The following is a 27,412-nucleotide window of genomic DNA, read 5'->3' as shown; positions in this document are numbered from 1 at the left end:
TGTGCTATCCAAAATGAATTATAATTGCTTTCAGAAAAGATCTGTAATGTTTGCCTTGTTTTCCTCCACTCCCATGTTATGAAAGCTAAGTTATAAAGCAGAGTGCCGGTAAAGCCTTGCTTTGGGAAGGGAAGCACGGAATTTACTGTCTTAGGAAATCGGTGTCCAGCATAGGTGGTTGGGAGTGGAACTGGTCATCCCATGGGAGTCTCTGCCAGTCCTTAGTAGAATAATATTCTAGACAACCATGAAAAAGATGGTGACTAAAGCTTGCCTGGCCAAAAGGAGGCTTAAAGTTGCACATGCCCAAGCGTAACAGAGATTTGTGTCCCTCAGAAGAGCCTTACCAGGTAAATACATCATCAGGTTGGCCTCTGCCTCTTCATAGAGGTGGAGATTTTGGATCTGGTTGCAGGTTCATATACCCCATCTAGCAAAGTTCTTGCAACTAGTTAGTATCTGCCTGTCCATGCCAGACTGGGGTGGTCCTGTGCATACTGAAGGGTGGAGGAGTCTTGTTAACCCCTGCTGCCTTTGTAGAAACAGCTCTCGTGTATTTATAAACTCTGTGTTTATTCTCACGTTTGGGTCAGTAAGGAGACAGTACTTCGTAAGACCTTGATTTGACACATCCTCAATTGTCTTCATTGCACTGCTCCCATGACACTGGGTTGCTTCCATCTATTTTGCAATGTATATTAAGCTCATCGCAAGAGAGGTCAGTGCGTTTTCCAGTGATGCTTTGTTGTTGCTGCTGTACTTACGGTGCTGCCAGGGTTTGGAGTCAGCCCTTTTGTGATCACTTGCCTTACACAGGGGTAAAAATACACTAATGTAATACTGAATCGGGTCCTGCATTTTTAAAAGAGGTGCAGACGCTAATTAATTTTCACAGAGCCCCTGCGGATAGAGAAGCAGAACTGTTGAAAGTCATATGGTGTGGCAGCAACGTGATTAGGATTTTGTGTGAGACCTCCCTTTCAGTCCTGTGCTCTAATTCTGTAGTGTAGCGTGCCTTGCCAAAGTAGTCCCAAGTACTCTCTGATAGAAAATCTTTTGTTCAGAAATGGGCAAGAGTGAAGCCTATTAGCATGCAGTCTTACATTGTCTGTTCTCTACACTAGTTTATTTTTGATAAGCTGCAGCACATTTTAATGTAATTACTAACACGCCTAATTTGCAATCACACAGTCGTATCAATAATAATGGAAAGTTGTTCACAGGTAATAAATTAGCATACCGTATAACTAGCAGAACTATGGTTCTCAGTATATTGTTTCATGATCAAGGATTCAGTAGTTAAATATACACAGCAGTGGGCTGAGGACAAGCTGTTCATTTTTGCTGCAAGCAGTACCAGTGGACCGGAGTAATCATAGCTCCCAAAAGCAGGACTGATTTTATTGATTTTAAATAGGCTTTTTATTATAGAACTGAGCCTATTACAATTGCAAGGAGTATCGCTGCCACATGTATTCACAGCGCTGACTGAAGAGAAGGGGGTACATTGTTGAATCCAGCATCGGGGATGCTTGTCCCTCAGAGTGTTATATTCTGTCCTGCTGAAACATCTGAATTTATTTAAAAGAAAAGTACTTCAGGCTTTTTTTTTCTGTGTGGTTGGATTTAAGTTTTTTTAGAAATGTGCTTAGACCCAACTACAGTTGTGAAATCTTAAACTGAGAAGTAAAGGTCTCGCTTATTTATTGGCATCTGACTTAGGGGCAAGATGTATTTTGCTCCATTTTTTTAAAGGACTGTGGAAATGTTCATGTCTCTCTTTTTCTGTAGATGAATGTAAAAAAGACAAATAAAAGAATGAGTGAATAAACTGTTAAGCCTGAGATATTAATGTATTCAAGCTATAATTAGTTAAGAACACATGCTGTTTCCAGAAATTCATCATTAATCTGCATGGAGCAGTTTGTGGCCATTTGCTGCTAAATTAGCGACACTTAAAAGCAGTCTTTTTTTTTGTATTATGACAAAAAAAAAATATATCTATGCATACGTAAGAAGCAGTCAGTTTTGATATTTCTGTTTCTTGGGGGGGTTTGTGGTTTTGTTTTGTGGGGTTTTTTTTAATTTACACAAAGGGTTGTCAGTGGACATACACAGAAGTTCATTGAAGCCTTTAATTGCCAAATGCACTGCTGTTGAAAACATTGCACTACAGTTTATGGCAGTGTAAAGACATGTTGCTTGTGCTAGGTTCTCTTAAAATCCAGTATTTATAACCGCACAGCCCTGCTTAAACATTTTTCCAGTGTTACTACAGCAATTTGGAAAGATGCTGATGGAAATTAATTACATGGTTTTGTTTTTAATTGGTTTAATGCTGACTTTGCAGACCTTTTTTTAGATTTCTTTTTTTAATCTGTTTTTATTGGACCCTACAAGTGAAAGTGAGTTACTTCATATATTCCAGCTAAACCCACTTTTTTTTTTTTTTCTTTTGGGGTGGTCTTTTGTAACATAATTTGGAAATTCAGGCAGGGGATAACATAAAAACTTTGGGCATTTCCAGAAATCAGCTCTTTAAATGCAATGGTGATGTTAAGTACTGAATCAGCTTGGTAAGTACTGAATGATCAAGCCTAGTAACTGTAAAATAAGATCTGGCTGGTTTACTTCATTTTAGAGAGCTCGGGCAAATAACTGTTGAATTAAATTGCTTCCTGTTGGTTTCCCCCAGGACAAGGAGAACCTGCTGTACTGTGCCCTGCTGAGCTGCCATATTGATTAGTTCCTCAGGTCTAATCTTTACATGGTTATGCTTACTGTCTAGTGTGCTTGTTTATGTTTTTGATAGTTGTTTTTCTGAAGTTATTGTATTGCCTTGATAGTCCTCTGGTGGATTATAAAAACGTACACATTAATTCCTTTCTCTCCCTTCATTTGTTGTAGCCAAATGGAGATAATCAGCACTCCTGTAGCATGCCGGTTAGGAATGAGGATAATGATCACTCACATAATTGATATCCCATATCAGTGACAATCAAAACTCACATTGTCGGGATGGTTGGCACCTAAAACTGATCTAATTAAATACTTGCAGTATCTATTAAGAATACTGTATTAGATCCTTTATCACAGCAGCTGTTGTGATTTTAGAGTTTGCTTCTGTAGGTTGGAAAGTGATTTATAGTTTTAATTCATCTTAATAATTTGTGTGCTTAGGAAATACTTGATATAAAACTTTTTGTTGCATTTAAATTTCCTTGTTATCTGTCTTGCAGTGGCATGAATAATAGGGAGCCTAGAACATGAATATATTGGAATGTATGAAGTATTTTCAAGGAGAGGGCTTTTGAGGTTCAGAATGATATATGTCAAATGTTACTGGATGGATAAACGTGTGGAAGGATTTTGCCTTGAGAAGCTTGGAAAACAGGTATCTCTTAGTGCAGTACCTCCAACAGCTGTGTTAAAAATGCCTTTCTGTTTTATCACAAGAAATACAATATTTATTTCATAAGATTTATTCTATCCTAAGATCCAGCTTCTTTTCCGGTTGTTGACATTTATTACACCGGAACTTTGAGGTGATGCCGTGTCAGAGCAGGTCTGCACCAAAACTTGCCACACCTCTAAACGTAATATTTAATCATCTGTAAAATGGTTTTATGTAATAGGAGTGTAGAAAGCTTGTGTTTGTTTGAGTGAAAGTATTCATGTCCTCTGTGCAACTTAAACCATAAATTTGTCTTGCCAGTTTAACAACAAATACTCATGTTTTCTTGCATACTTACATTAGGATCTTGTGATTCAGGGTGTGACCTAATCCATACATCACTGAAATCACAGATTTTCACAGTCTTCAAAAAAGGGTAGCAAGGTTAGCCTTTTCTAGGCATGCTTAATGCTGTGATAAAGTTAGGATCTTAGACTTCACAAAATACCTGGTGGTATTATGGTAAATGTGCAAAGTGACAATACTTAGTATAAATGAACACCTTACAGGCACCTGGCAGGCCTTTATGCTTCAAGGAGCTGCTATGGTCCGTGCAGCTGCAGAGATCATAAGTGATGTGGTTGGTTGGTTGATGTTTTTTCTTTTCCCCTTTTCACCTTCCTTAGGGATGTCAGGATTGCTTCTATTTGGAATGTAGGTCTTGGTGCAGTTGCTTTTGTCACTGTGTCTTGCTGCACTTTGCTGTTACTAAGCTACTGTTACCCTCCAATTGCCAAAGATTCAAGTGATGCCTCACAAACAGATGAACATGTTTTCACAGTTACTTGGAGGCAGGGATTGCTGCTTTTGGGACCACATCCATAGGTTTGCTTACGTGTGTTGAGAGCAAGGAATGGAATTTATTTTCCTTGATGATCATTTGTTTGTTGTGCATTTAAGGCAAAATATGATCTGATTCACGTTTTAAGAACTGTGCCAGAGTGTAAGCTGTTAAATTGTATGCTGGTTATAGGATTGGTTGTGCAGACCACATGCATTAATGGCACGGGTTAGATCTAAATAATGACATATCTATCCAGCTGAAAGTTTGTGTATTTACCATTTAACTTCCTTGAAAAATCCTTTTTTGCAAGGTTATGTTAGAAAAAAGCTGAATTTACTCTTGTTTTATTGCTCACTAGTTATGGAAAAACTTCTCTCTGTTTTTAAAGAGTCTAACCTGGAAATGTTTTTTAGACTTACACTAACAAGCGTGATAAATTACACATGATAGAAAAGCAATGTGTTTTTCTTCTACAGAGGCAAAGGAAATTGTTCTGAAGGCACAGATTCTGGCTGGAGGGAGAGGAAAAGGTATTTTCAATAGTGGATTAAAAGGAGGAGTTCATCTAACTAAAGAGTAAGTCTTTAAAATTAAGAAAGCATAAATAAATTGTTTCTGTTGCAATATTCAAGCTGTTTACAATATCTATGTGACTGTTTCTTTTAATATCTTTCAATAAACCAACCTTTTTCCTTTGTTTGTAGCCCCGAGATTGTTGAACAGCTTGCTAAACAGATGATTGGGTACAATCTGTCAACAAAGCAAACTCCAAAGGATGGTGTGACAGTTAAAAAGGTAAGATTTTTGCCTCTTGAAAGTTGAGAACTGTGTTCAGCTGCAATTTTGCATTAATATGCTGGGGCGCATGACATAAATTTGTTTTTTTTTAATTCCTTCTCCAATGCCTGATTGACTGCAGCTAGCTGATGAAAGAAAAAAAAATGTTACTTTTTTCTTCTTCTGTGTGTATGTATTTTACCTATCAATTTCAGCATACCTAGTGGTGGAAAAATAAAATGATTTCTGCTCCCTGTGTTGAAGGCAGTCTTTTGTCATAGGTTCATTCTTCATAGAATACATACTAAATGCTAGCATAACTGTATATAGCATTAACTGTACACTCTTACTGACGTTCTGCCTAGAGAAGTAATGTGTACATGATTACCTGTAGTAATATCATCCGTATTTTATTCACCCTTAGCTTTGGGCCACTGTTACTAAAGACAGTGACAGATGACTTTCTTAGAATCACAGAGTTATAGAAAGGCTTGGGTTGGAAGGGTCCTTAAAGGTAGTTTATTCCACCACCACCCCCTGCAATAAGCAGGGACATCTTCAACTTGATCAGGTTGCTCAGAGTTCCATCCAACCTGACCTTGAATGTTTCCAGGGATGGAGCATCTACTACCTCTCTGGGCAAATATTCCATTGTTTCACCACTCTCATTGTAAAAAAACTATTCCTTATATCTAATCTGAAATTACACTCTTTTATTTTAAAACCATTACCCCTTGTAGTATCACAGCAGGCCCTACTAACAAATATGTCCCCATAAGCTCCCTTTAAGTATTGAAAGGTTTGCGTGAGAACAATCTCAATTAAACAGACAACAACAACAAAAAACCCCACAGGTGCCTAAAAATAGATTTTTCCTAACTTGTTGCAGATAGAGAGTAAAATGTGGTCCTGGTAGTGGTTCAGCTAATATGTGGTAGTTCATTTATCTGTGATGATGCATGCTGCAAGGTGCGAAGATTCGCTTCAAAACCAATTTATTGTTCTGTGTTGGCCTAAAGAAGAGGAGCATAGGTAGCCCTTTAGCAAGATTCCCCTTTACCTTAAAAAAATCTTGTAAGTTGGAAAACCCTAGCAGTTGCCTACCTACTGTAAACATTTTTATCTCTTGCTTTGTTTTACTGAGCAAGGATCTTCATACAGGTGTGTGGTCATGAGCTACGCTGTATTTGATGCCAGGAGATAATTTCGCATGAGCTGATAAGAACTGCAGTTCACTTCTAATATATTGTGAACAGCTTGGTATATTAGCATAGGAGGGGAACACCTGTCTAGAAAGATACTGTCTAATGAGGGCTCAGGTAGTTCTTCTCTTGGGGAGCAAGAAGAGCAGATTAGCATCACTTCTCATAGTTGCTGTTAAAAAGAAATACAAGATATTAAAAAGAATGAACAGTATTACCATTAAGGCATGCCTGTCAGAGATAGTGATAATACTAAGGATATAAAAAAGGATGTACATTTCCCATATTAAAGCACTCTGCTTTGAAAAATTTGTATTGTAAAAGCAGCTTGCTTTTATAAATTCTTTTTGCCCTAGTTGACCTACGTTGGATACATCAATACAGGAAATTTCACTCTTTTGTCTAAGTGCAAGCCTGTTCATTCATTTACATATTCAATTCTGATTACTTTCATTGAAATTGGTAGAAATGAAAGAAAGGTGTGGGTATTGGAGTTTTTTAAAATGGATTATTCAAAGTATTTATATTAAGATTACCTCTGTACCATGTATAGAATAGCTATAGAGGATTTAACGTGTAATTGCTTTCCTCCCCATTCACACGTAACTTGTATATAAACAATGGTCAAGAGTAGGCAGCTAGGGCTAATGTGGGGTTTAAGGTGAAGTTTGCACTACTGAACTTCAGGTATGTATTTTGGTGGTACAGGAAAGTATATAGCCTTGATAGACTCTGTATTTTCCCTTTACTGTAGAGTTACATGGAAATTTTTCAGGACACAGCTTCCAAGTATTTTAATGTTGATCCATGCTAAATTAGTGTGATGCTGTTCACTGGGAGGTGATCGTCTATTGTCACAGACTTCCATTCTGACTGTGGACTTGGGTTTTAAAAGCACTAGGCCAATACATATCTTCATCGCACACATATGTAACAAGGTAATAGTATGTTTTATATTTTTTGGTGTTGAGATCCTGATTATTGGTAATTTATAGTAAAAGCATATACCCCAGTTTAAATAATTACATAACAGTTTAGCCAACAGTATGCTGTTGGTTTCCCCATTGCTTGTTAGTGAAGAAAGCATGTTTAAAATTATGTCTAGGTCATCAAAAGACCATTTCCCAGAAAAATGAATGTGTTTTAAAAGCGTTTATATTTTCCAAAGCTAGCTCACTCCAGGATCTTCAAATTGTTTAAAAGAGTCGAGGCATTCGGGTTTATAGTATCAGGACTACAATGTCAAACACTGAGATTTTAATCAAGGGGCAAACTATAGAATTATAATTAAAAGTATACGTTTTTCTATGTCTAAGATATCATTTAATGCAGTGGGTAGTCAGTGCATAGAAAATGCCAGACAGACTCTTTGAGCTTGCTAGGAACACTGGGAAAATTGAGAATTTATAGCTGGTGTTTTTATTGTTTTCTAGGGCATATGCTTTCTCTGTGTGTGTATGTAAGAATATGGCTGTGTACACGTACTTAAAGAAATTGCAGTTCAGGAAGAAAAGGAAAGGCATGGGTTTAGGTTTTGTGGTTTTAAAACTTTTTAGTGTTCCAGAAAGTCTGAATGAGCTCATGTCTTAAACTATTTTTCTTCTGAAAAATATTTATTTTTTTTAAGTCACTTTCTGTGAGACAATCGATAGCTAGTGTCAAGTCAAGGGAGAGAAGACACATAGCTTTTACATGTATTTTTAAGGAAGGAATGAAAGATAGAAATTTTCTACATCGAGAATAATTGTGGGAGGAGCAAATGGAGTTTTCAGCTTGCTTTCTTAGCTAGTGCAGAATGTAAAGCATGTTCATGCTTCTTTAGATTGATGTTTCTCAAATAAAGAGCAGTCTCCTCACTTCCCCCATAACTTGGAAGCTATTTTGTGAGTTTACATAAAATCCTCTTATGGCAGCTTGGAATTTGGAGAGCCTGGTTATCTGAGAAGGCAGTCTTCTCTTATCGTAACAACCTGAGAATTTGCTACCTGTGTTTTCTCTCCAAGCAATAACAAAATTAACATTTTGAATACTTGATTCAATATAAAAGAGCTGTTATAGTTACCCTCCTGAAATTAGATGTCTGACTTAAAAGTTTAAGTAATGATTTGTTTTTAAGAAGGACAGCTTGAAGTTATCAGGAAGTTTTGAAGAAAAATGTTTTTTCCCCAGGACATTTTAAATATAAACCTCTGTGGTAAACAGATAATGACACTTCATATTCTTTATCATAAGCAAAACAGATAAAATATCAGAAGAGTCAAGAGCCAGTAGATTTAATTTCACTGCTTTTAACTGATCATTAATGTGTTTGCGTTAGTTTGTCATGTGAGTGTTAGGTAGACTTTAACAAATAACATTTAAAGACCTTGAGCACCAATTTCTCTGTCTTTGCTCTGCATGAAACCGGGAGGATGGTGACGGAAAGTAACATTTTTGCTGGGAGAAGTGGGAGATGTTGCACAAACTGACAATTTTTACTCTACAGTAAGCTTGCCTACTACAAAGTAGATGGACTCCAAATAGTTATGTGAATTAAGATGGAGAGGTATTTGACAATGTTTAATTAGGAATAGTGAGGAAAATCACTCGAGTCGGAAGTAGCAGTTGGAAAGATACCTGATTTAATAATGTAAGTTCCACCTGCAGTGCTTGCAGATGTATTCCTCAAGACTTGTTGGGGGGATTCCCATCCTAAGTCTGGCCCTGATCCTGAGCACTGTGGCAACTGTCTGAACAGCTCAGACAAGATCCAGTAGGACCAGTTAGTTTTATTTGACCTATGTCTAAAGCAATTGACTCGCATTTTTCAGGTACATTGATGCAAGATATGTAAGAAGGTGAAAACATGCATGCAGGTAAAAAGTCTAATAGTAGCAAATCAAGGATATTTTCCATATCTTTGCTTGTTAATTTGACAAAACTTGGCAGGTAGCCAAGCTGTTTCTGAAGTTGGCTTTTAGCATCCCTTTATAGTAGCCTAAAATAGTTAAATGCTTTTAAGTAGTACGGTAGTTTTCTGCATTCTTAGTTGTCTCCTGCACCCTAGTTTTCTGTAGTTTGCTTTTGAACAGTTGCTTATTTGAACCATTCTTTTACATCACCCTATGTTCTATGAATAAAGCAAGGTAAATGTAGAAGGCCACAAAATTATTCTAAAGCAAATTTCTTGCAAGTCAAAAAAAAACCAATAAAGAAATAGCATCTTTCCTTCCATTCTGAGCACAGAAGGCTTTATTTAATTCCTTGTCTCTTACTTCTTTTTTTTTTTTTTTCCTGTTCTGTTAAGATGTACAGCCAGGCAGAAGGTATGTACATTCTTTCTTATGTACTCCAGAGTAGAATGTCAAAAACGCGACTTGGCTGAAAGTATAGCGCATCTTTCTTGTTTACAGTCCTTGAACTATGAAAACCCCGGGAATACTTATTTGATTGAGCACATCCTGCTGGGTAGGCAGACTTTTAAACTGCAGGTGTATACATGCCTCAGATCTAAGGAGTTTGAACTGCTGACTGACAGAATGAGTTTCACCGTTTCATTGAGTGATGATCTTTTTCTACATTGTTCAAAACTGTTGCTTTATAAACAGACCACGTTAGAAAGACATTGCCACTTCATCCTTCTTAATTATATTAATATTAGGGAAGTAATTTTCCTGATTTCTACTACTTCCATTGAGATAGGGAAGAGTAGCTCTGCTAAGGAAGAATGTAGTTGATTGGCATAAGAAGAAGCTATAGTGCTAATTAAATTGCGGAGGTGGCTGCTCAACCTCCAGGTTGAAAAGCAAAACTGTAGTGCAGAGCATAACTGCAGTCTTTGCACCTGAGATTATGGCACCTGTTACAATCATAAGGAACAATTAGTAATGATCATATGTAGATTTTTTTTTTTTTTCTTAAGATGAAGAACATTTGGGGGGTAATTTAGTATTCTTGCATCAAAACATAGGTTTGAGTCCTTTGCCAAGTGAAAAACTACTTATTCTCTGAAATTGCTTCAATAGCTATTGTTAAACTATTGCAAAAATTGACAGTTCAGATGAAGAGGAAGGTATAGTTACTGTAATACTGAAATTGAATGGACTTTTTTATGGTTTTGGGAGGAGAGAAGAAATTATAAGAATTTATATGGGCTGTTTTCCCACCAGTTTTAATGTGAGCACTTGTAGATTCCAAACATGTAGGATCTGAATCATCTTTTTTTGTTGTGTGCTGTCAGATATTGGTACAAAGGGGCTCTGTAGTTTATAGTAATAAATAGAAATTAGTAGCTCTTTGGAAAAATAAATTTTTGGATGTTTCTAGGTTGTGCCAGTATCTGAAGGTCACACATCTGCTTGTCTCTCTAAAGTGAAAATAAAAAGGTGGATGGCAGAATTATCTGTAAATCTATTTCCTTAGGAAATACTTAAGCAAGGCAGGAATTCAGTTCTGAGATTCGAAGTGTAGGATGGCCTTCTGTCAGAACAAGGGAGAGAATGTAACCTGAGGCTCTACTGGTGAGGAACCACGCTACTGATGAGATGCATCTGAAAGCCAATGTACCCTCTCTTACATCTAATGTGATTTGCAAACCGTAATCCCTTGTGATTAATGTTTTCCAGGGGCAGCATGTCAAAGTGATTGTTGGGAATAAAAAGGTAGTATGGAGGTCTGCTTTATGGACACAGTGGAAGCTCCAATTCTCTTGGAAAAAATCCCAGCAATTAGGTGTTTATGCTGCTTGTTACAGGGCCCAGTGAGAACAGCAGCATCAGAGGACTCTTGTTTAGGGAGAGAGGATTTCTTGGGGAAAAGGTCACTGGGTTGCAATATCTTATAAAAGCAGTGAAAGAAACGTTTCTTTTCAGGATAGCGGGTATCAAACTGCTGCATTTTATGGTAATGCAGAAAACGTGAGCCACAATGTTCTCTGCTTTGCCAGCTACATGGACCAGTAAACACTGTTGCTGGTTTGTCGTGCTTTTTTCTTGTTTATATTCATTTTTAGGTGATGGTTGCAGAAGCACTGAATATTTCCAGGGAAACATACTTCGCAATTTTGATGGACAGAGCCTGCAATGGACCTGTTATGGTTGGCAGTCCACAGGGTGGTGTTGACATAGAAGAAGTTGCAGTTACTAGCCCAGAACTTATCTTTAAGGTATTAAAATAATATTTTACACTAAAAATTTTCTTTGTCAGTTATCCAAAAGGATTTCCCCCTTTCTCCTTCCATTTTTTTCTTTCTTCTGTGTATGGAAAGAAGACAATAAGAGCCATAAAATTGAGTTTCACCAAATAGGGGATCAGACATGTCATCTAGTAGATGAAGGAAGCAGGTTTAACATCTGATTTTGTTAGTGATTTTGTGTCTCCAGCTCGATTAGAAAAAGAGCTTAAATCTGGCTGTTATACGTTGAATTTAATATCTGAAATGTTTTTATGAGTGAGTTTCATTTTCAGGAAGGTACATTTTTTTTCACAAGTGGCTTAGCGCCAATATGGTTATTGTTTCTGTGGTTATTTTTTTCTAATTGACAGAGTTGTTAATTATTTCTTTGTACCTGGATAACTTTTGCATCTGAAATACAACTGTTGTAATTGCTTTCTTAATGATGACTGTATTTAAGTTTTTTGGGTTTTTTTTGTTACTGTGAAACGATAATGAGTAGACATGCTATTCATCTGGGAAAATAATTGATACAATCAAGTATAATTATACAAAAAATTGTAAAAATATTTAATGTGAATTTAAAAATTATATAAACTTCACAGTGTTACTGGGCAGTGACACCCATTGCCTTGAAAATATTCCAGAAGATGTCATAAAAATTAACAGACTAAATATTCGTCAACGCCATCTGTACAGTAATTAAAAGTGAAAACTGGTGTCACATTGTCTTGTCAGCATGCCACCCTGAAGAATTATGTATTTTTTGGAAGGACTGTTTCATAGTTGGTGTGGTAATTATAACATACCCTATAGGCAGCTGCTATAGCCTCAGTCTCGGAGAACTTTGGCAAACAGCCATGCTTTAATTACTAATTTGCAAATGTATACTGTTCTCCTTTTGAAGTTATAAATCTCCATTCAGGTTGAATATTTAGTTTTATTTATGCACGTTATTGTTACAGGAGGAAATAGATATTTTTGAAGGTATAAAGGATCATCAGGCATTGCAGATGGCAAAAAATTTGGGATTCAAAGGACCTTTGGAACAGCAGGTAACTTTACTCTGTCAGTTTTTATTGAAGAGTTTTTAGCCCACCTAATATGATAAACACTTTCCAAATAGACATGAAAGGCTCTGTCCATTAGATCAGGACCATTTTGACATTTTAAATACTAAATTCGACATATAAAGTTGTCATCAGGCTTTAGCAATTTGAATAAGGTCGTTATTGTTCCGAAGTGAAAGTCCCTGGTCTTTGAAGCAGTTGATGACAATATGTCGTTATACCATGTGGGATTCTTTTGGTTTCATTGGAATTCCATTGGAGCTCAGTGAATTATATGAGTAGGGCTTTTTTGTAATATGGGGAGAAGTAAAAGTATATCTTTGGGTAATTGCAGTCTTTTTTCTCTTTTATTTTCCTTTCTTTTTTGCACACGCACACACACACACGCACACGCACGCACACACACCCCCCACACACCCACACACACCCACACACCTTCAACTTAAAATCCAAAAGGCTGCCAACTTGTCTTTTCAGTATCTCTTCCCTATACATATATATATATATATATGGGAATTCCATATTGTACACAAATACACAAGATCTTTTGCCTTTATGAATAATTTTGCAGTGAAGAGAAAGCTTGTTAAAGCTACTTTTGCCTGGTTGTTTGTTGTTGGTTTGTTTTTTTCCATAGTATCAAACTGTCATTTTTTTAGAGATCCTTTATTTTTAATTCAACAGTTTTAATTATTTTCTATCCCAACCGTGCAATTAACAAATGCATAATCATTAAGTTGATTAACACACATTTGAAGATTTAGCTGCATATCGAATGAGGAGGAATGATTATGCAGAACCTTTCAACCCTTGAAGAGTTCTGGTACTTAATAATTAACAGCAATATATGGACTTTTCAACAATACATTTAAATAATGCTGCAGTGAATGCATTTCTTTCCTTGTGCTGTCAACTCAAAGGAATTTACTGATGCATAGGGACATAGTTTTTATTCAGACAAATCCTAGTATTTACTTATACATTCACAATTTCTAGGCTGGGATTTTATGCTTTGCTTCGAAGATGCTCAGCGCTTGTAGACCTTGAGAAAGAGAAGTGTTGACATTAAGCTGCCTGATTCAGAGAGCTGCTGAAAGATGGAGCAGCCCTTAATAAAAGTTAAGCGATTCTGGTGATCTGCTAAAATTACAGCAGTGTACGAGGGCAACAACAGCTTTTCAGGTTGCCCAGAATCAACGTGGGGTTGCACGCTGGGACTTCTCCCTAGCGTCGCTGTCGACAGCCCTGCCCATGTGGTAGTAGGATAGTTTGTCAACCCGAGTGTTCATGCCAAGGAAACTGCTGCCTTGGTAGCTGCAGATTTATAACTGATAATTTTTTTTTTTTTTTAAGTCAAAACCACTAAGAATGCTTCAGCTGCTGACTTTTGAGTAGAGAAGACTTCATAAGCAATTTGTATGCTGCTTCCAAACTGTAACTCTTTAAACTCTTTGACGTTTTGGTCCAAACAAAAACTGGGCTTGGAGTTGAGTCTTTCCAGTCATAGTATTTCATTTGTTACGAATGACATTGTGGAAGAAAGCTGACTCCTGTGGGGTGGGGTGGGTGTGTTTTTTGTTTGGTTTTTTTTTATTCTCACACACTCTGCTTATTAAGAAAGGTCCCAAATATTTTTTTTGTGTACTTCAGTTAACTGATCAATAATGAACAAATTTGAATGGTTCTTTATTAGTGCACTTCATCTGCAAACTTATTTCAGCTAATAGGTTGTCAGTGTGTAATGAACCAAAGAGGGTTTTTTTATGCACATTCATATTGATGCTGTTTAAGTTGTTTTATTAATGGAAGGATGTTCTAAGAACAAGAGACTTGGAAGTCAGTAGTCAGTCACGATACTTTTGGCTGCAGAACCAGACAGAGAGAGATGGTGAGGAACAATAAGGAAAAAGCAAGAATATCTTGTAAAGAGTAAAGAAGTGTGCTTCTGATAATTCCTTTAAGAAAACATTTCAGACTGATGTAGGAAGGAGAAACTTATATTTTTTCTAAAGTCACTGATGTGCACATACTGTTTTATGGTTTCTGAATTTAGATTGATCAACGTGGATGCAACTTAGATCTCAGCACACAGGAGAATAAATCATTATGAACTCTTGGGCACTTTTCAAATTAAACTTGTCACTGTAATCGTGCTGTTTATTTTGTAGAAAATCTCCAGTTCATGTAACCTTTAAACGCACATTTACTAAATGTTATGCAGTAAGATGGTGCTGCATTACAGCTATTTTAGATACTGTATAAATATGATTAAGAAAACAGAAATAAAGGCAGTAATTATCTAGAGCCAGTGTGCAATTCAATACATAAAAAATAAACAATAATGGTTTACCTTTGCCTTGAAAACATTAACTTCTTATTTTTCTGTGTGGTAATTGTAAATCGCTTGATCAAATTTAGGCAGCAGATCAAATTAAGAAGCTGTATAATCTTTTCTTGAAAATTGATGCCACTCAGGTTGAAGTGAATCCCTTTGGTGAAACTCCAGAAGGGCAAGGTAAGAAACTGAAGGAAACAAATGAATGCATTATAATTCTTTATTTATGCAAACTATAAATTAAATTGCATAGAAGGCTGTAACAACAGCTTTGCATTAATTTCATTTTGTAATGTAATTTAAGCAACATTCATAAATATTCCCATGGCATATTTTACATTTCAATACCTTTTGTTATTTCATCCAAATGCTGGAAGTATTGGCTTCTACATGTTATGCTTGATGAGAAACAGCAATATTTTCTGCTCTTCTGCTCTTTCTACAAAGTTGAGTTTTTCTTAGTTTTGTTTTGGGTTTGTTTTTTTTTTTTGTTTGGGTGAGCTTTTTGTTTTTGTTAATGCTGCTAGATTACTGGGATTGTGTGGAAAGAATCTTGGTTTTTTATGTTCGCAAAAATAGGTAAGTTAAAATATTAAGTGCATGACTCTGCAGCCTAATAGCAGGAAAAATTCCAGCTGGAACTCACACTTAGCTATGTCCTTTGGGAAGAAAAAGAATAATTGATCTGCTTCCACCATGAATACAGGGCTAAGAAGGTATATGTTAAAAATGAGCTGGGTTAACCTTCACGTCATTCTGGTAGTTCATTTTCCAGCTGAAACCTTTCCTTCCATTTGTCATTTTTGTCCAACTAGCTTGGACAAAGGCAAAGAGAGGAGGAACTAAAGATACCTGTGATATATTGAAATAGAGTAGGGCTGATCCAGGTGGATTATAGTTACCACCTTGCTGTTTCATTGGGTGTCAGAACATTTTTATTCATGCATTCACTCCAATAATTTTTCGTGTTCATGCTCTTTCCCTATGTATTTCTTGACTGTGATTTAAATGGATAAAGATGAATTGTGGAGATGAGGAGGAGCTAGCTGAGACTTCAGTGTCAAGGGCTGTGGTTCACAAGCTCTAGTAACTTCCTAGTAGAGGCCCAACCTACAGTATCATTTTGTGATTTGAAAGGAGTCTTTGACATTGGGAAGTGCTGGTGGGTGTTTCTTGAGTATTCTTTATCAATGTTTGTCAATAAAGGCAATTCCAGTTTTTCACCAACTTTTATGCCTACAGATTAAAGCGGAAATCAGAAAATGGAAAGAGAAAGCTTTTACCCGTTTTATCAGACATTAGGAATGTAGCTGCTTAATTGCTCTTCTGGAAACTTTTGGAAAAAGATCAGTGCTCTGTCAGTTAAGAACATAAGTTCTTCATAGGAGTCAGTACCAACTGAAAGAATTAGCATTTTAAAAATACTTTTGATGTACCCATAGCTAGTTTGTAAAATTAGTTTTTAGCTTTTCAGTAAAAATCCATATTTTTGGCTCAGTTGCCAGGAATTCAGAAGCTGAATTGTGGCTAGGAGCTATGCAATCTCTTCCAATTGTCCAACTGTGGTTTCCCCTTATTATTTAAAAATAAAACAAAACAAAACAAATGCAAAAGAATTGGCAGGGAATTGTCCACAGCTTAAAAGGAAAATTCTGCTGATAATGAACTCTGAAAAGCTGTAAAAGATGTAAAACAAATCCTGCCCCACCCTGTTTTATTAATGCATATTAAAAGATGGTGTTCTCTGTTATAAAATAGACTCTGAGGCACTAAAATGCCCACTTGTAAAGTAACATTTTAAAAACAAATACAACAAAGAATATCTTTTCTAATGAATTATATGAGGATAATTCAAAGACAATGATAAAAATTATCAAGTATGTTAATATTTTTTTTTTGTTATGAGTTATTTTCAGGTTAAACTAAGTTAGAACATATTTATGGTTTGAATGTGTCAGTTCTGCTTTGATAGCAGACCTTTTTTGAATTCCTTCTTGGTGGGAGTGTGGAGGTTGGGTTTTCTTGCCCCCAGAAACCTTTAGCTGTCTGGGTAGGGTTTACCTCATGAGAATGATTTCCACCACATGCTTTAACTCTTTTTATTTGAGAATCTGTCGCAGCACGGTGTGCTCAGATTTCCAGCTTGTTTGAAGTACCATACTAATGTGCACATTGAATCAATAGTTTCTGCACTGTAAACCTCACTCAGCTTAATAAATGTAAGTTAAATTCTTAGCAGCTAACTCTAACTCCATTAGTTCTTAGGCAATTTGTGAAATGTGTGTCTCGGGAAAGAAACAAAAAGCCCTGCTGTGCACTGGTGTAGTTCTATCGTAGGCTGTACTTGAAATGGAAATGGAAAGTTTACCTTCAGAACCCAACAGTCTGTTGGGTTTCCCCACCATTTAAATAGATCCATTGTCCTCATTAAAACCAGTTGGGAATGAGGTGCGGAGGGCATTCTTGGTTTGTGTCGCACAGTGAAGTTAAAGCAGGATAATGAAATAGAGCCTTGTGATATGAAGTGTCTGGATTTTCAAAGTTCGAGCCACGTGTAACACATGAGACTTTTGACCTTTTGAAGATGAACGGTACCCAGTAGTCCTTTTGCTCAGTTGGGTGTCAGAAATTGGGCCATCGATGACAACTGCCTTCTGTCAGGCAAGGAAAAGAGCTCGAGGTGAGCTTTGTGCGAGGACTAGGCTGTTCTGGTATTCGCACTCGCTGGTTCAAAACTAGTGCAGATGACTAGTATAGAGGCACTTGACTATTCTGTTATTTTGGCAGAGCAAAGGACAGAATCCCCAGTTCAATACCTACATCATCTCAGCCGTGCAGTCCTGCAAGGGAGACCTTTTAAGTACATCTCGGGTGTCAGTGAGTGGACACTGTAGACTGGTACAGGCACTGTGAAGGACGTGAGAAGGGCAGAGACAGCGCTGTCAGGTAACAGAAGAGGGGCATCGCTGAGGCGCTGAAGATGATTTGGGCTGGCCTCCGACAGAGGGGAAATTGGTAGACAAGTAGGGGCAAGTGAAGGAGAGAGGACAGTTAGGAATGAGAGGAAACAAAACTGATGGTCCTAAAAGGTCCAGAAGAACCGTGGTGGTTCTAGCTTTGCATTCTTGCTGGAGTGCTGCGAGGTGGACCCGTGGAAAAATTGAACTGATGTGGATAAGCTACTAACTCGGCTTTTCGGGAATGGCTGTGCATATTTAGTGAGGAGGGCTTTATCTAGGGGATTGTAGGAGGTTTTGTGCTGGTTTCTCAGAGGTTTTTCCCCATGTGTTCCGCATCCAGGAAGCTGAGGAGCAGAAACAGAGTGTGTTTCAAGCTGTGAAAGCCATCTCACTAGCAGGAAAACACAGAAGTCTTCCTGTGCTTATTTCTTTTTTGCTAGCAGTTTCTCCAACTGAAATGTCTTAAAAAAAAGATAAAACAAATGGAAGAACACTTGAGTAGCTTAATACAGTTATTTCTAATGATAAAATATAAGTCTCAGTATGAAGACCATTATTCCTGTCAAAGTAACACTTAAAATTGGTTTCTTTCTTGCTGTGTTTTTTACTTGTGTGAATTTCCGTTAGAAAATACATTGTTGTATGTATTTTGTTTTGTTTAGTTCTGTAGCAAATTCTTTGTTAACATTGTTGGGTTAGAAGCCTGTAACTGCACATTTCTTTGGGGTTTTTTTGTTGTGTTTGCTCTCACTGTAAGCTGCTGAATTGGCAGATGACAAAAATCCTACACTGCTGGCAAAACCAGCACAAGTACTCCATCAATATAATTGTTGGAGCTTTCTTTGATATTTGTTTAGAAGAAAATTCCATTTGTATAATTTATCATGCATGTAACAATGTGCTTTTGATGGTGAAAATAGTTTGATAAATATTAATAGATGTTTTTCCTGCTACTTTGTACAACGTGGCCTTTGTTAAAGATGCATGTTCTGTAGAAAAGAGGTTCTATTAATGTGACATTGAAGACGTTTGTGTCTAAGGTAAACAGAGCTCTGAATCTGCAGTTTTACTCTACCTTTGAGTTGTTTTAGCCATTTAAGGAACTGAAAGCTTGGAGAAGAGAAATAGTACAGGTCTTAGTTCATTGTTTAAAAAAAAAAAAAAAGCAGCTCTAGTACAGTAGAAGCATATTATGAACTTCAGATTTTTCTCCTTTTGGCAGATTCCCACATGATGGTTGACCAGGTAAGATGTAGACTCTTCCAAGAGACATTTATTATGCACAGACACTCATGAATAGTTTTTTGAAACTGCAGTCACTGAATGAAATTTGTTCCTGTTTTAATTTAATCTGATGTTGGCTACAAATCAAATATTCAAAAAAATAAAACAAACAAAAAACCCACCACACACAAAAAAAACCCCAAAAAAACCCAAACACAAAAACCACAACCCAAAACCAGGGAAACCCCAGCAACATTAGAAAACCGAAACACAAAAACCCTGTGCAATTGAGACTCTCCTATTTGTGTAAATGTTTTGTTTGCTGTTTGCTTAGATATTTTCTCCTATATTAAAAAAGAGAGATAAGCATTTGTCCACCAAGAAAGGTAGTGTTATTAGTTATTTTAATTGATAGGTATCAATGTCAAGGACTAAAAATTGTCTTTTTAATTGTAATTGACCTCTAGTTGCAGAGACATATACAGTCCTCAGGAGTATGTGCACACATACCATGTACGTGTGCACATGGCAATATGAATCAAAACACAGCAGAAAATAAAACTGTTGTATTTTTATGGAAGCAGCATTTAAAGGCACTTAAATCTGACTTGTTTGCATGGAGAACCCAATTCTATTTCAGTCAGTAATTATAATCTGGGTATAGTACAAGCCAAATTACTTAAATAGTGAAATAAGCATATACTCTTACATTTACTTAGACCATTTTAATCTAATGAGGTGTTTGCCTATGCAAACCCATAGAAATAATGAGTCAGTAAATAGGCAAATAACCAGCTCAGTCTACATGTGTTTTTGTTACTGGTGGTTTTATGTCTACTAGCTAGTATCTATTATTTAATATAGTCAGGTTTAGCTACTTCTTGATTTGTTTTTACAACCATAGAGGATGTTGAAACTTCTCATCAATGTCCTATTTACTCTTCAAATTTTCTTTATTTAAAAGTCATCTTTTGATCATTTTTAACATACATTGGAGAAAAGCTGTGTTAATTCAGATCTTCAGGGAAATAATGTGTGTATAGCTAACGTTATAAATTAAAAATATGGCTAAGGAAAGTATGGTTCAGCTATAAATGACTACATCTTACCAAACATTGCTTTGGATTGCTAACCTCTTACTTGTCATATCTGCCATGCTTTCAAAACACTGAAAGTAGATTCTCTTATGATATTACTGCAGACCACCCATCCAAATCATAAAATCTAAAAAAAATTATGGGAATTTTGTTTAAAGCAAACACAGAAGATCATCCTGTGACAAGGGCATGTGACTGTAATATGGAGATGCTTGCTGTACCTTTTCTCCGTATAGGATTTAAGGAAAACTTGCCCTTCTCTACTGGACTCAACACTAGAACTTCAGCTGATCATGTTGGAAGCAGCATCAGTCCCCAAGCAACCTTCTCCCGCTCCCTGCTATACTAGTCGTAGTATTTCAGACGTTTTGACTTAACTGTAATCTCTAAATGCCTATATGTTGTTATGTCGCTTTTTTTTTTGTAGTTGTTTGTTTTGATGCCAAGATAAACTTTGATGACAATGCAGAATTTAGGCAAAAAGAAATATTTGCCATGGATGACAAGTCTGAAAATGAGCCTATAGAGAATGAAGCTGCCAAATATGACTTAAAATATATAGGACTGGATGGAAATATTGCTTGCTTTGGTAAGAACAAATAAAAAAGAACATTTGAAGACCAATTCATCCTTGTTCAGTGTTATAGACTTTGTTTACACTCTGACATTCAATCTACCCTTGACAGTATTTTAGTCTGTTTTGCTGAGATTGTCTGTCCTTCCACAGGTTCTTGCAGGAATGAAACTAAAATTGTGTTGAAACAGTGATGAAGGCCACAGCAGACAGGAAGGCATGTGTGGTGTCAGAGACACTGCAGGCTAAGGGAGAAGCCTGCAGGGGTTCTACGTTCTGAGTTTTTAAGCTGATGCAGTTGGTCTTCCCAGTAATTAAAACAAGAAAAGTCATCAAAATGTGATCATTAATTTAAAAAAATGAGACTGTTACTTAAAAGACACTGCAAAAGTGTGTGTGTAAAAACATGGTATTCCCACTTACAGTTGAATGTTGAACTCCATTTCCCTTTAAGGAAAGCTGCTAAAGAAGCAGCTTGGTTGTTAAGAGGAAAATAACATCTTTCTATTTTCCTGAAGTTTCTGTAAAACATAAATTACTCTTCTGTTTAGAAGAGATAAGTAAAAAAGTCAGCTATGCTCTAAATAATTCTCATTTTGTACAGATTCTTTTTGCCAGTACATTTTATTATAAATCTAATTGAATTAGGCATTTTATCTAAGCTTGGTGCGAAAACGTCCAGGATTTTCATTGCTTAGACGTGTACTCTAACCACAACTCTAGAAGACACTGATAATGTGTTGCAGTTGATTCAGTAAGTGTCAGTGAGACTTTAATTTCAATGTAAAAAAAAACAAACCAACAAACCAAACCAAACAAACAAAAATTGCAAAAAAAACCCCACCCAAACCCCCAAACAATAATTGGCAGCACTACATTATGTTTTTTAGTATTAGGTATATTGCTGTCAAATTACAGGTGACACAGAAACCTTGCTTTGTCCAGCACAAGCAACTTTATGGGGACTGATAATTCTCATGTACTTTTCCTCACTTAGAAAATATTCATGCCCATGGGAATGCTTCTGGTTTTGTGCAAATGCAAAATAAAAGGCAGTTTCAGGAGCATCTGATATCTGTCTCCAAAATTTAGTTGTCTGTTTTACAGTGATTTAAAGCATCATCTATTCCTATCAGAATGATGGGAGGCTGAAGGAGTCAATTTGTCCTTCACATCTCATGATGCAATCACTATTCCCAGAAGATTTTGTCATCTTTTTTCTTTTCTTTAAAAAAAAAATAAATCAGAAGGTTTTGCATTTCCACAATTACCATGCTTAATGGGAGGTGCACATCTAAGTCCTAAAATTGTTACAGTCATAAAGAACTCTTGGTGTGTGTACACCAGATTTTGAATTAATTGTTGCATTGGATATCCTTCAGTAGGTACTGCCCTATTTAGAAATAGGCATTTATTTAATGTTTTGAGCCATGTTATGTGGTTGTGCTGGTACATTTTAAGCCTTTTCACAAATCTTATATAATTTTATGTGAAATATAAGCACTTGATGTTTACAATTACAGTCAATGGAGCTGGACTTGCAATGGCAACATGTGATATAATATCCTTGAATGGTGGAAAGCCAGCCAACTTCTTGGATCTTGGTGGAGGTGTGAAAGAAGCACAAGTATATCAAGCATTCAAGCTGCTGACTGCTGATCCGAAGGTAAAAAATGTTGGGTTTGGACCAGAAGCTTCCCCATACAGTCATATAGCTGTGTTACAGGGCTGTGGATGGTATGCTGAAAAACACAGATAATGCTGTGAATACTGAGGGGTCAACTGGGAGGAAAATGATTTCACTGTGAACCACGGGATTGACTTTTCAGTTCCTGCTGCACTCTTCAGGTTTGCTGGTCAGTCTTGAATGAGTACTTTCTCAAGGCAGTTGAGCACAGAAGTGCAGATGTGGGAATGCTGGGCATTGCAGTGCTGAACTTTGAAAATCTAGTTCCTAAAGAGGAATTTGTGAGAAGATTTAGATACTTAAAATTATCATTTGTAATGGTATTTTAGTGCCATAGTACAGTGAGAAGAAAAATGGGAATTAAGCTAATAGCTAATTCTAAAGGCTGATTTGTACTCTTTTAAGCTCAAAATTTCTAGAATGTCTGATTCTGCACTGCAGGATAGTCTGTGTTTAATTAACATTCACAGGCTGGAATCATAGTCTGGTATGTTCCAACACTTCCTTTTGCAGATGGAGGTGCAGTTGCTCTTTTCTTTTTGAACAACAGAAGACGTTAGTCTGTGTGTATTGAGTAGAAGTTATTTCTAGAGATGCATGTTAGCGTGATGAGGTCATTGGTCCCCTTTGCAGACAGGAGTATCTGCTGAGAGAATATTGATCGGGCGTAGGCATTGGAACAGTGCCACCTGACCATCCCTGCCAACGCAGAGTTATGCTTCTGTGTGTAGCCAGAACTTAAGCTGCTGTAGATTATTTTTTTTTACTAATGAAAGTATGTCAAAGGGTTTTGATCATCCTTCCATCTGCACCTAAGCATCTCTGCTGAAATACTACTTTCAACATTTTGCTTCTTTTTGTGGATCTGGCTTTATCTCCTTTATCTTTCTGTGCTTCCATCCATTTGCCTCATGTTCATTGTCTGAGATATTAGCTCCTCTAAATACCACCTTCCTGTGAAAATTACATCGCCGTAATTGTATACCCTGTGCAGCAGTACGTGACAAAATGTTGTGATTTTTCAAATAGAAGTGGGTATTATTTGCAGCAAAATTTCGAGGCAAGATCAGGAAGAAAATTTACAGTACAAAATAAGCACAGGTAGAATTCCTATTGTAAACTCTTTGCAGTTGTAAATTTCCTTGCATCTTTTTAAGGCATGAGGTACTTTGATGGCTGAACTGTACTAGACAGAGTAATCTGCAATATCTAAAACATTCTTCCTGGATATTATTGCCCTCACATAGACCTGGGTCCTGCTGACCTTTTGTTTGTAGAGGTCTAGGTTTATGTTCTTCCCAAGACCCAGAGGAGGAGAACTAGTTGTCTCCTTCTACTTAGCAATCTTACAACCTTTAAGTCATTGATGTGCCAAAAAGAACACAGACCTGGAGAAGTAGAGAAGCAAGATATCTTGCCTGGGGCAGAAGAGAGGCAGGGTGAAATCTGAGATTCATGCTAGAAAACCTAATAGTTTCCTTCATTGTCTGATGCTGGTAGACATTGTTATGCTTGTCTTCATTTGTGTGAGTTTTAGCTATTCTCAGGACATTACATGAAGATTTGTTTGCACATGTTTGAGTTGTTCTGCAGGGCGTGCTTTGTATGATGATCAAGGTTTGGCTGAGATGTAATTTAGTTCTGAAACTTGTGTTAGTGGTGGAGAAGCAGGTGCAGTAAAGTCTTAGATACACAACTTAGCTGATGATTATTACTATGCTAAATAGGTTCTTCTGTCTGCTACAGCACAAACAGCAGGTATTAATTTTGGTGATGAAGCTTACTGAGTTTAAACAATTTTAAAACAAAAAGGCATTTCGGTAACTCTCAGCTATATAACGTCTGCATGCCCAACATTTCACTTGTAAATGTATCCTCTTTCTGTTATATATTCTGCTTATATATTACTGCTCAACACTAGCTGCGTACACCAGGGCTGGTGGAAGCTATGCTAATTGAGACAGTGGGGTAAAGTAAAAGGTAGCACGGAAAGGACCTGAAACAGTCATTTATGCTTGTGTCTATGCACCATTCCTGGCTTTGACTGGCTGAAGATGCAGGAGTCTTTAGCCTAAATGCAGCAAAACTCGTTCCTCATTGATTTGTTTTGTCCTCACTTGCTTTTGAAAGCTTTTTCTGATCTTTTCTTCATTCACAGGAAGAGTCACAGAACAGCTCCATTGCATTTCTCTTTTGCCCATTCTCTCTATTGCACTCCAGGAAAAAAAGGAAGGATGACTGCTTAGAGTCCTGCTAGACTCTGTCATCTGGTATGGTGCAGGGGAAAGAGGGTGCTCCTCAAAGCTACATGGTCCAGGGAATATAGTCCATAGCAAACCTGGATGCATGTGCGTAAGTTACAGCATTGTTGGCCACAGACGTTGTGTTTTTGTCGAGATTAAATGCTGTCGCACATTTTTAAATTAGCATTAGTTCTTTTGAGCCTAGCCCTGCTCATGACCAGTCATACCACAGCTGTTATCCCCGAGAGGCTTGCCACGTTTCAGTGAGTCACTTCTGAACTGTTTCTTAGCCCTTTCAGTTTGACTGGGTTTGCCTTTGCTTTATGTCACTGTGACCATCAGCAATACTGTTTCAGTTCAATGCAGCATCAGGTGAAAAAACTCCTAACAGTAACTGATGAATATGTATGAGATTAAGTTAAGATTAGGGAAGATATACTGATATCTCAGTACATAATAGTAGACTCTTAAAAGCCCTGGTAGTTATATCAGACTAACAGCAAAGCCCTTATTTTTCTAACTGCTCTGCAGTTGAATATTAGTAGAAGTTTACTAGCTATTAAAAAAAAAAATAATATTCTGGGTTTATTTCATTCTGTTCAGAAAAAATAGTAAATGTCTGTTATTTCCTCTCCTGGTACACCACATCTATTAGCTCACTACTAAACAGTAAGATAATTGAATGAATCCTCTCTTTTCTTAACTAATAGTAGGCTTGTGATCCCCAGAGTCACTGCGGCTAATGCAACATTCACTGTTCTTATCTAGTCAGTCAATTCCCTCTAACCTTTAACCTGATTCCCACCTTGTTTGAGAAGATAAAATTTTGCTCTTAGGAACTTGAGGGGCAATTAATTGTTGTAAATGTCTCCAAACAACATTGAGCCTCTGAGGAAGACTGAGCAAACAAAAAAAAAGTACTCTGTGGGGCTGTAACATGGAGAAGCACTGTCTTCTAGCTGCACTGAAACGTGGCACTGGCAGTGTTAAGGGCACTGCAAGAGAAGAAATCTTCCAGAAATAAACATTCAACTGCACTTGGAAATAGATCTCTTTCTTTAGTTGTCTTTAAAACATCTGTTTTGTTACAGCAAGAAACTACAGGTATGTCATGATTTGATGTAGTGAAGCTGGGGATATTGTTTTTGGGAAAAATTAAGATCTTGGCTGGTTTGCTGCTGGTTTAATCTGTCTGTTGGCAGTGTCTATAATTCTTTAAAAAAAAAAAAAAAAAGTTTGTCTTTTGGTTTGTTGGGGCTTTTTGTTGCAAAAGGTTACCCACCAGCTTTAGGATGGAAATGCTGTCTCTGAAGTCAGTGACCCTTTTATACCCTGCTGGTCTTGTTTGCAGTCTGCCATATCCAATACTTCCCAGGTCAGACAGGTCATTGCAGTGGTTCTGAATTCCTTTCTTTTCACTATCTAAATTCCAGAGGTTTTTTTCTTGTTTTTTTTTATTTTGTTATTTTCTTTGTCCTCCTATCTGCCTGTCTTGTCTCTATGAGTTTGTGCCATGCATCTGCATTGGCAGAAAATGAACTGTCTTCCCTCTTTTCAGGTAGTAACAGGAAAGGGGAAGATGGCTCAGTTCTGGGTGTTCAGGGTGCTGGGAGGAACTGCAGGAGCTTCGTTGCTCCTCTCTGTCCCACAGTCAAGTAGAAGAGGTTTGTTTCCATCAGCATTTCAGAGGTTCTGAGTGATGCCGGGCTGTCCCCTGCCTCACCCCCGAGTACTCTCGCATACTTACCAAGCTGAGCAGATGCTTGTTTTTATTCATGCTGAAGACCTGAACTGTTGTACTTACCATATGATGACGGTTTGCAGGATTCAACAAGGTTTTGGAAAAGCTAGAGCTGGAAAAAACCAGTCTTGTCAATAAATGTGCTCTCCAGGGCACTGCAGCTCGGTTGCCATCTCTGCCCTCTGCTGTGGCCTGCAGTTGTCCAGCATATCTGACACTCCTGAATTCATGCAGGTTTCTCTCTCAGCTTTTTTATCCACACTGCAGAGGCAGTCAACATCAAGTTTGAGATGTCAGGCTGGCTAGCTCCTCTCCAGGCTGCGGCTGCTGCCGTGCCAGAGCTATTCCCTGGGGAAACCCGTGATCCCACAGGGTCGGCACTGGGCATGGGGGCAGCTCCGGGCAGCCCCCGCCACCAGCCCTCCCCCCCCCCCCGAGCATGCCCAGTACAATAGCAAACTAAGCTGTGAGCAGGTTTGTTTTACCATTGACCAGCTCTAGTCCCAAACGGAACAGTTGACTCCTACTAGAAAGTATCCCTGAAATACATACAGGCAGTTAAAGGCCAAGTTTGTTGTTTGTTCTTGTTCTCCTTCTCCCCCCCAAGCTCCTCTGACAGCCTTTTTTGAAGCCTGTCATTGATGATATGACTACAGACTTATCAAATCAATTGATGTTAACAAGTGTTTGCTTGTCACTTAAGCAAAATACTATTGACAGATTGACAAACATTGCTCTGGAAAAAAATACTCTATATCGACATCTGTTAACTCATATCTAGGGAATAATTCATATCAAACATGCACACAACTTAATTTGGTTTGTTCCTTTAGCTATTTCTTAGTCCATATTCAAATTATTGTTGTATTAATATGGAATAGGCATTCTTATGCCTGTCACTTTGCTTTGCCTGTTTGCTTCTGTCACATACATCTCCCTGTACGCCTCGGTGATGGGAAAAGCAATGGCACTGATGTGCCTTGCCATTAAGCTGCGTGTGAAGCTGAGGTCTTGGGGCTTCTATTTTCCAGGCATCTAAGAAAGCGAACACAATTCGGAAAGATGGTATCATTAAATCATAATTTTGCAATTTGCTTATTTTCCAGTTGTGC

At 37.4% G+C, this 27,412-nt stretch overlaps 1 protein-coding gene across 1 annotated transcript in view; it reads left to right on the top strand.

The window, feature by feature from the left end:
- The window catches only part of SUCLG2 (succinate-CoA ligase GDP-forming subunit beta), a 131,674-nt gene that overhangs the window by 54,370 nt on the left and 49,892 nt on the right, over positions 1-27,412 (top strand). Inside the window, exons 3-9 of the mRNA XM_037383339.1 lie at positions 4,715-4,814; positions 4,943-5,033; positions 11,208-11,360; positions 12,335-12,424; positions 14,858-14,954; positions 20,483-20,644; positions 22,153-22,295. Of these exons, the coding sequence (XP_037239236.1) occupies positions 4,715-4,814; positions 4,943-5,033; positions 11,208-11,360; positions 12,335-12,424; positions 14,858-14,954; positions 20,483-20,644; positions 22,153-22,295 (836 nt within the window). The remainder of the gene's footprint in view (positions 1-4,714; positions 4,815-4,942; positions 5,034-11,207; positions 11,361-12,334; positions 12,425-14,857; positions 14,955-20,482; positions 20,645-22,152; positions 22,296-27,412) is intronic.

The sequence above is a fragment of the Falco rusticolus genome, chromosome 4 (genome assembly GCF_015220075.1).
Source record: "Falco rusticolus isolate bFalRus1 chromosome 4, bFalRus1.pri, whole genome shotgun sequence".
In the NCBI taxonomy this organism is placed as follows: domain Eukaryota; kingdom Metazoa; phylum Chordata; class Aves; order Falconiformes; family Falconidae; genus Falco; species Falco rusticolus.
Note: the sequence above shows the minus strand (reverse complement) of the source record. Positions and strands in the feature narration are given on the sequence as shown.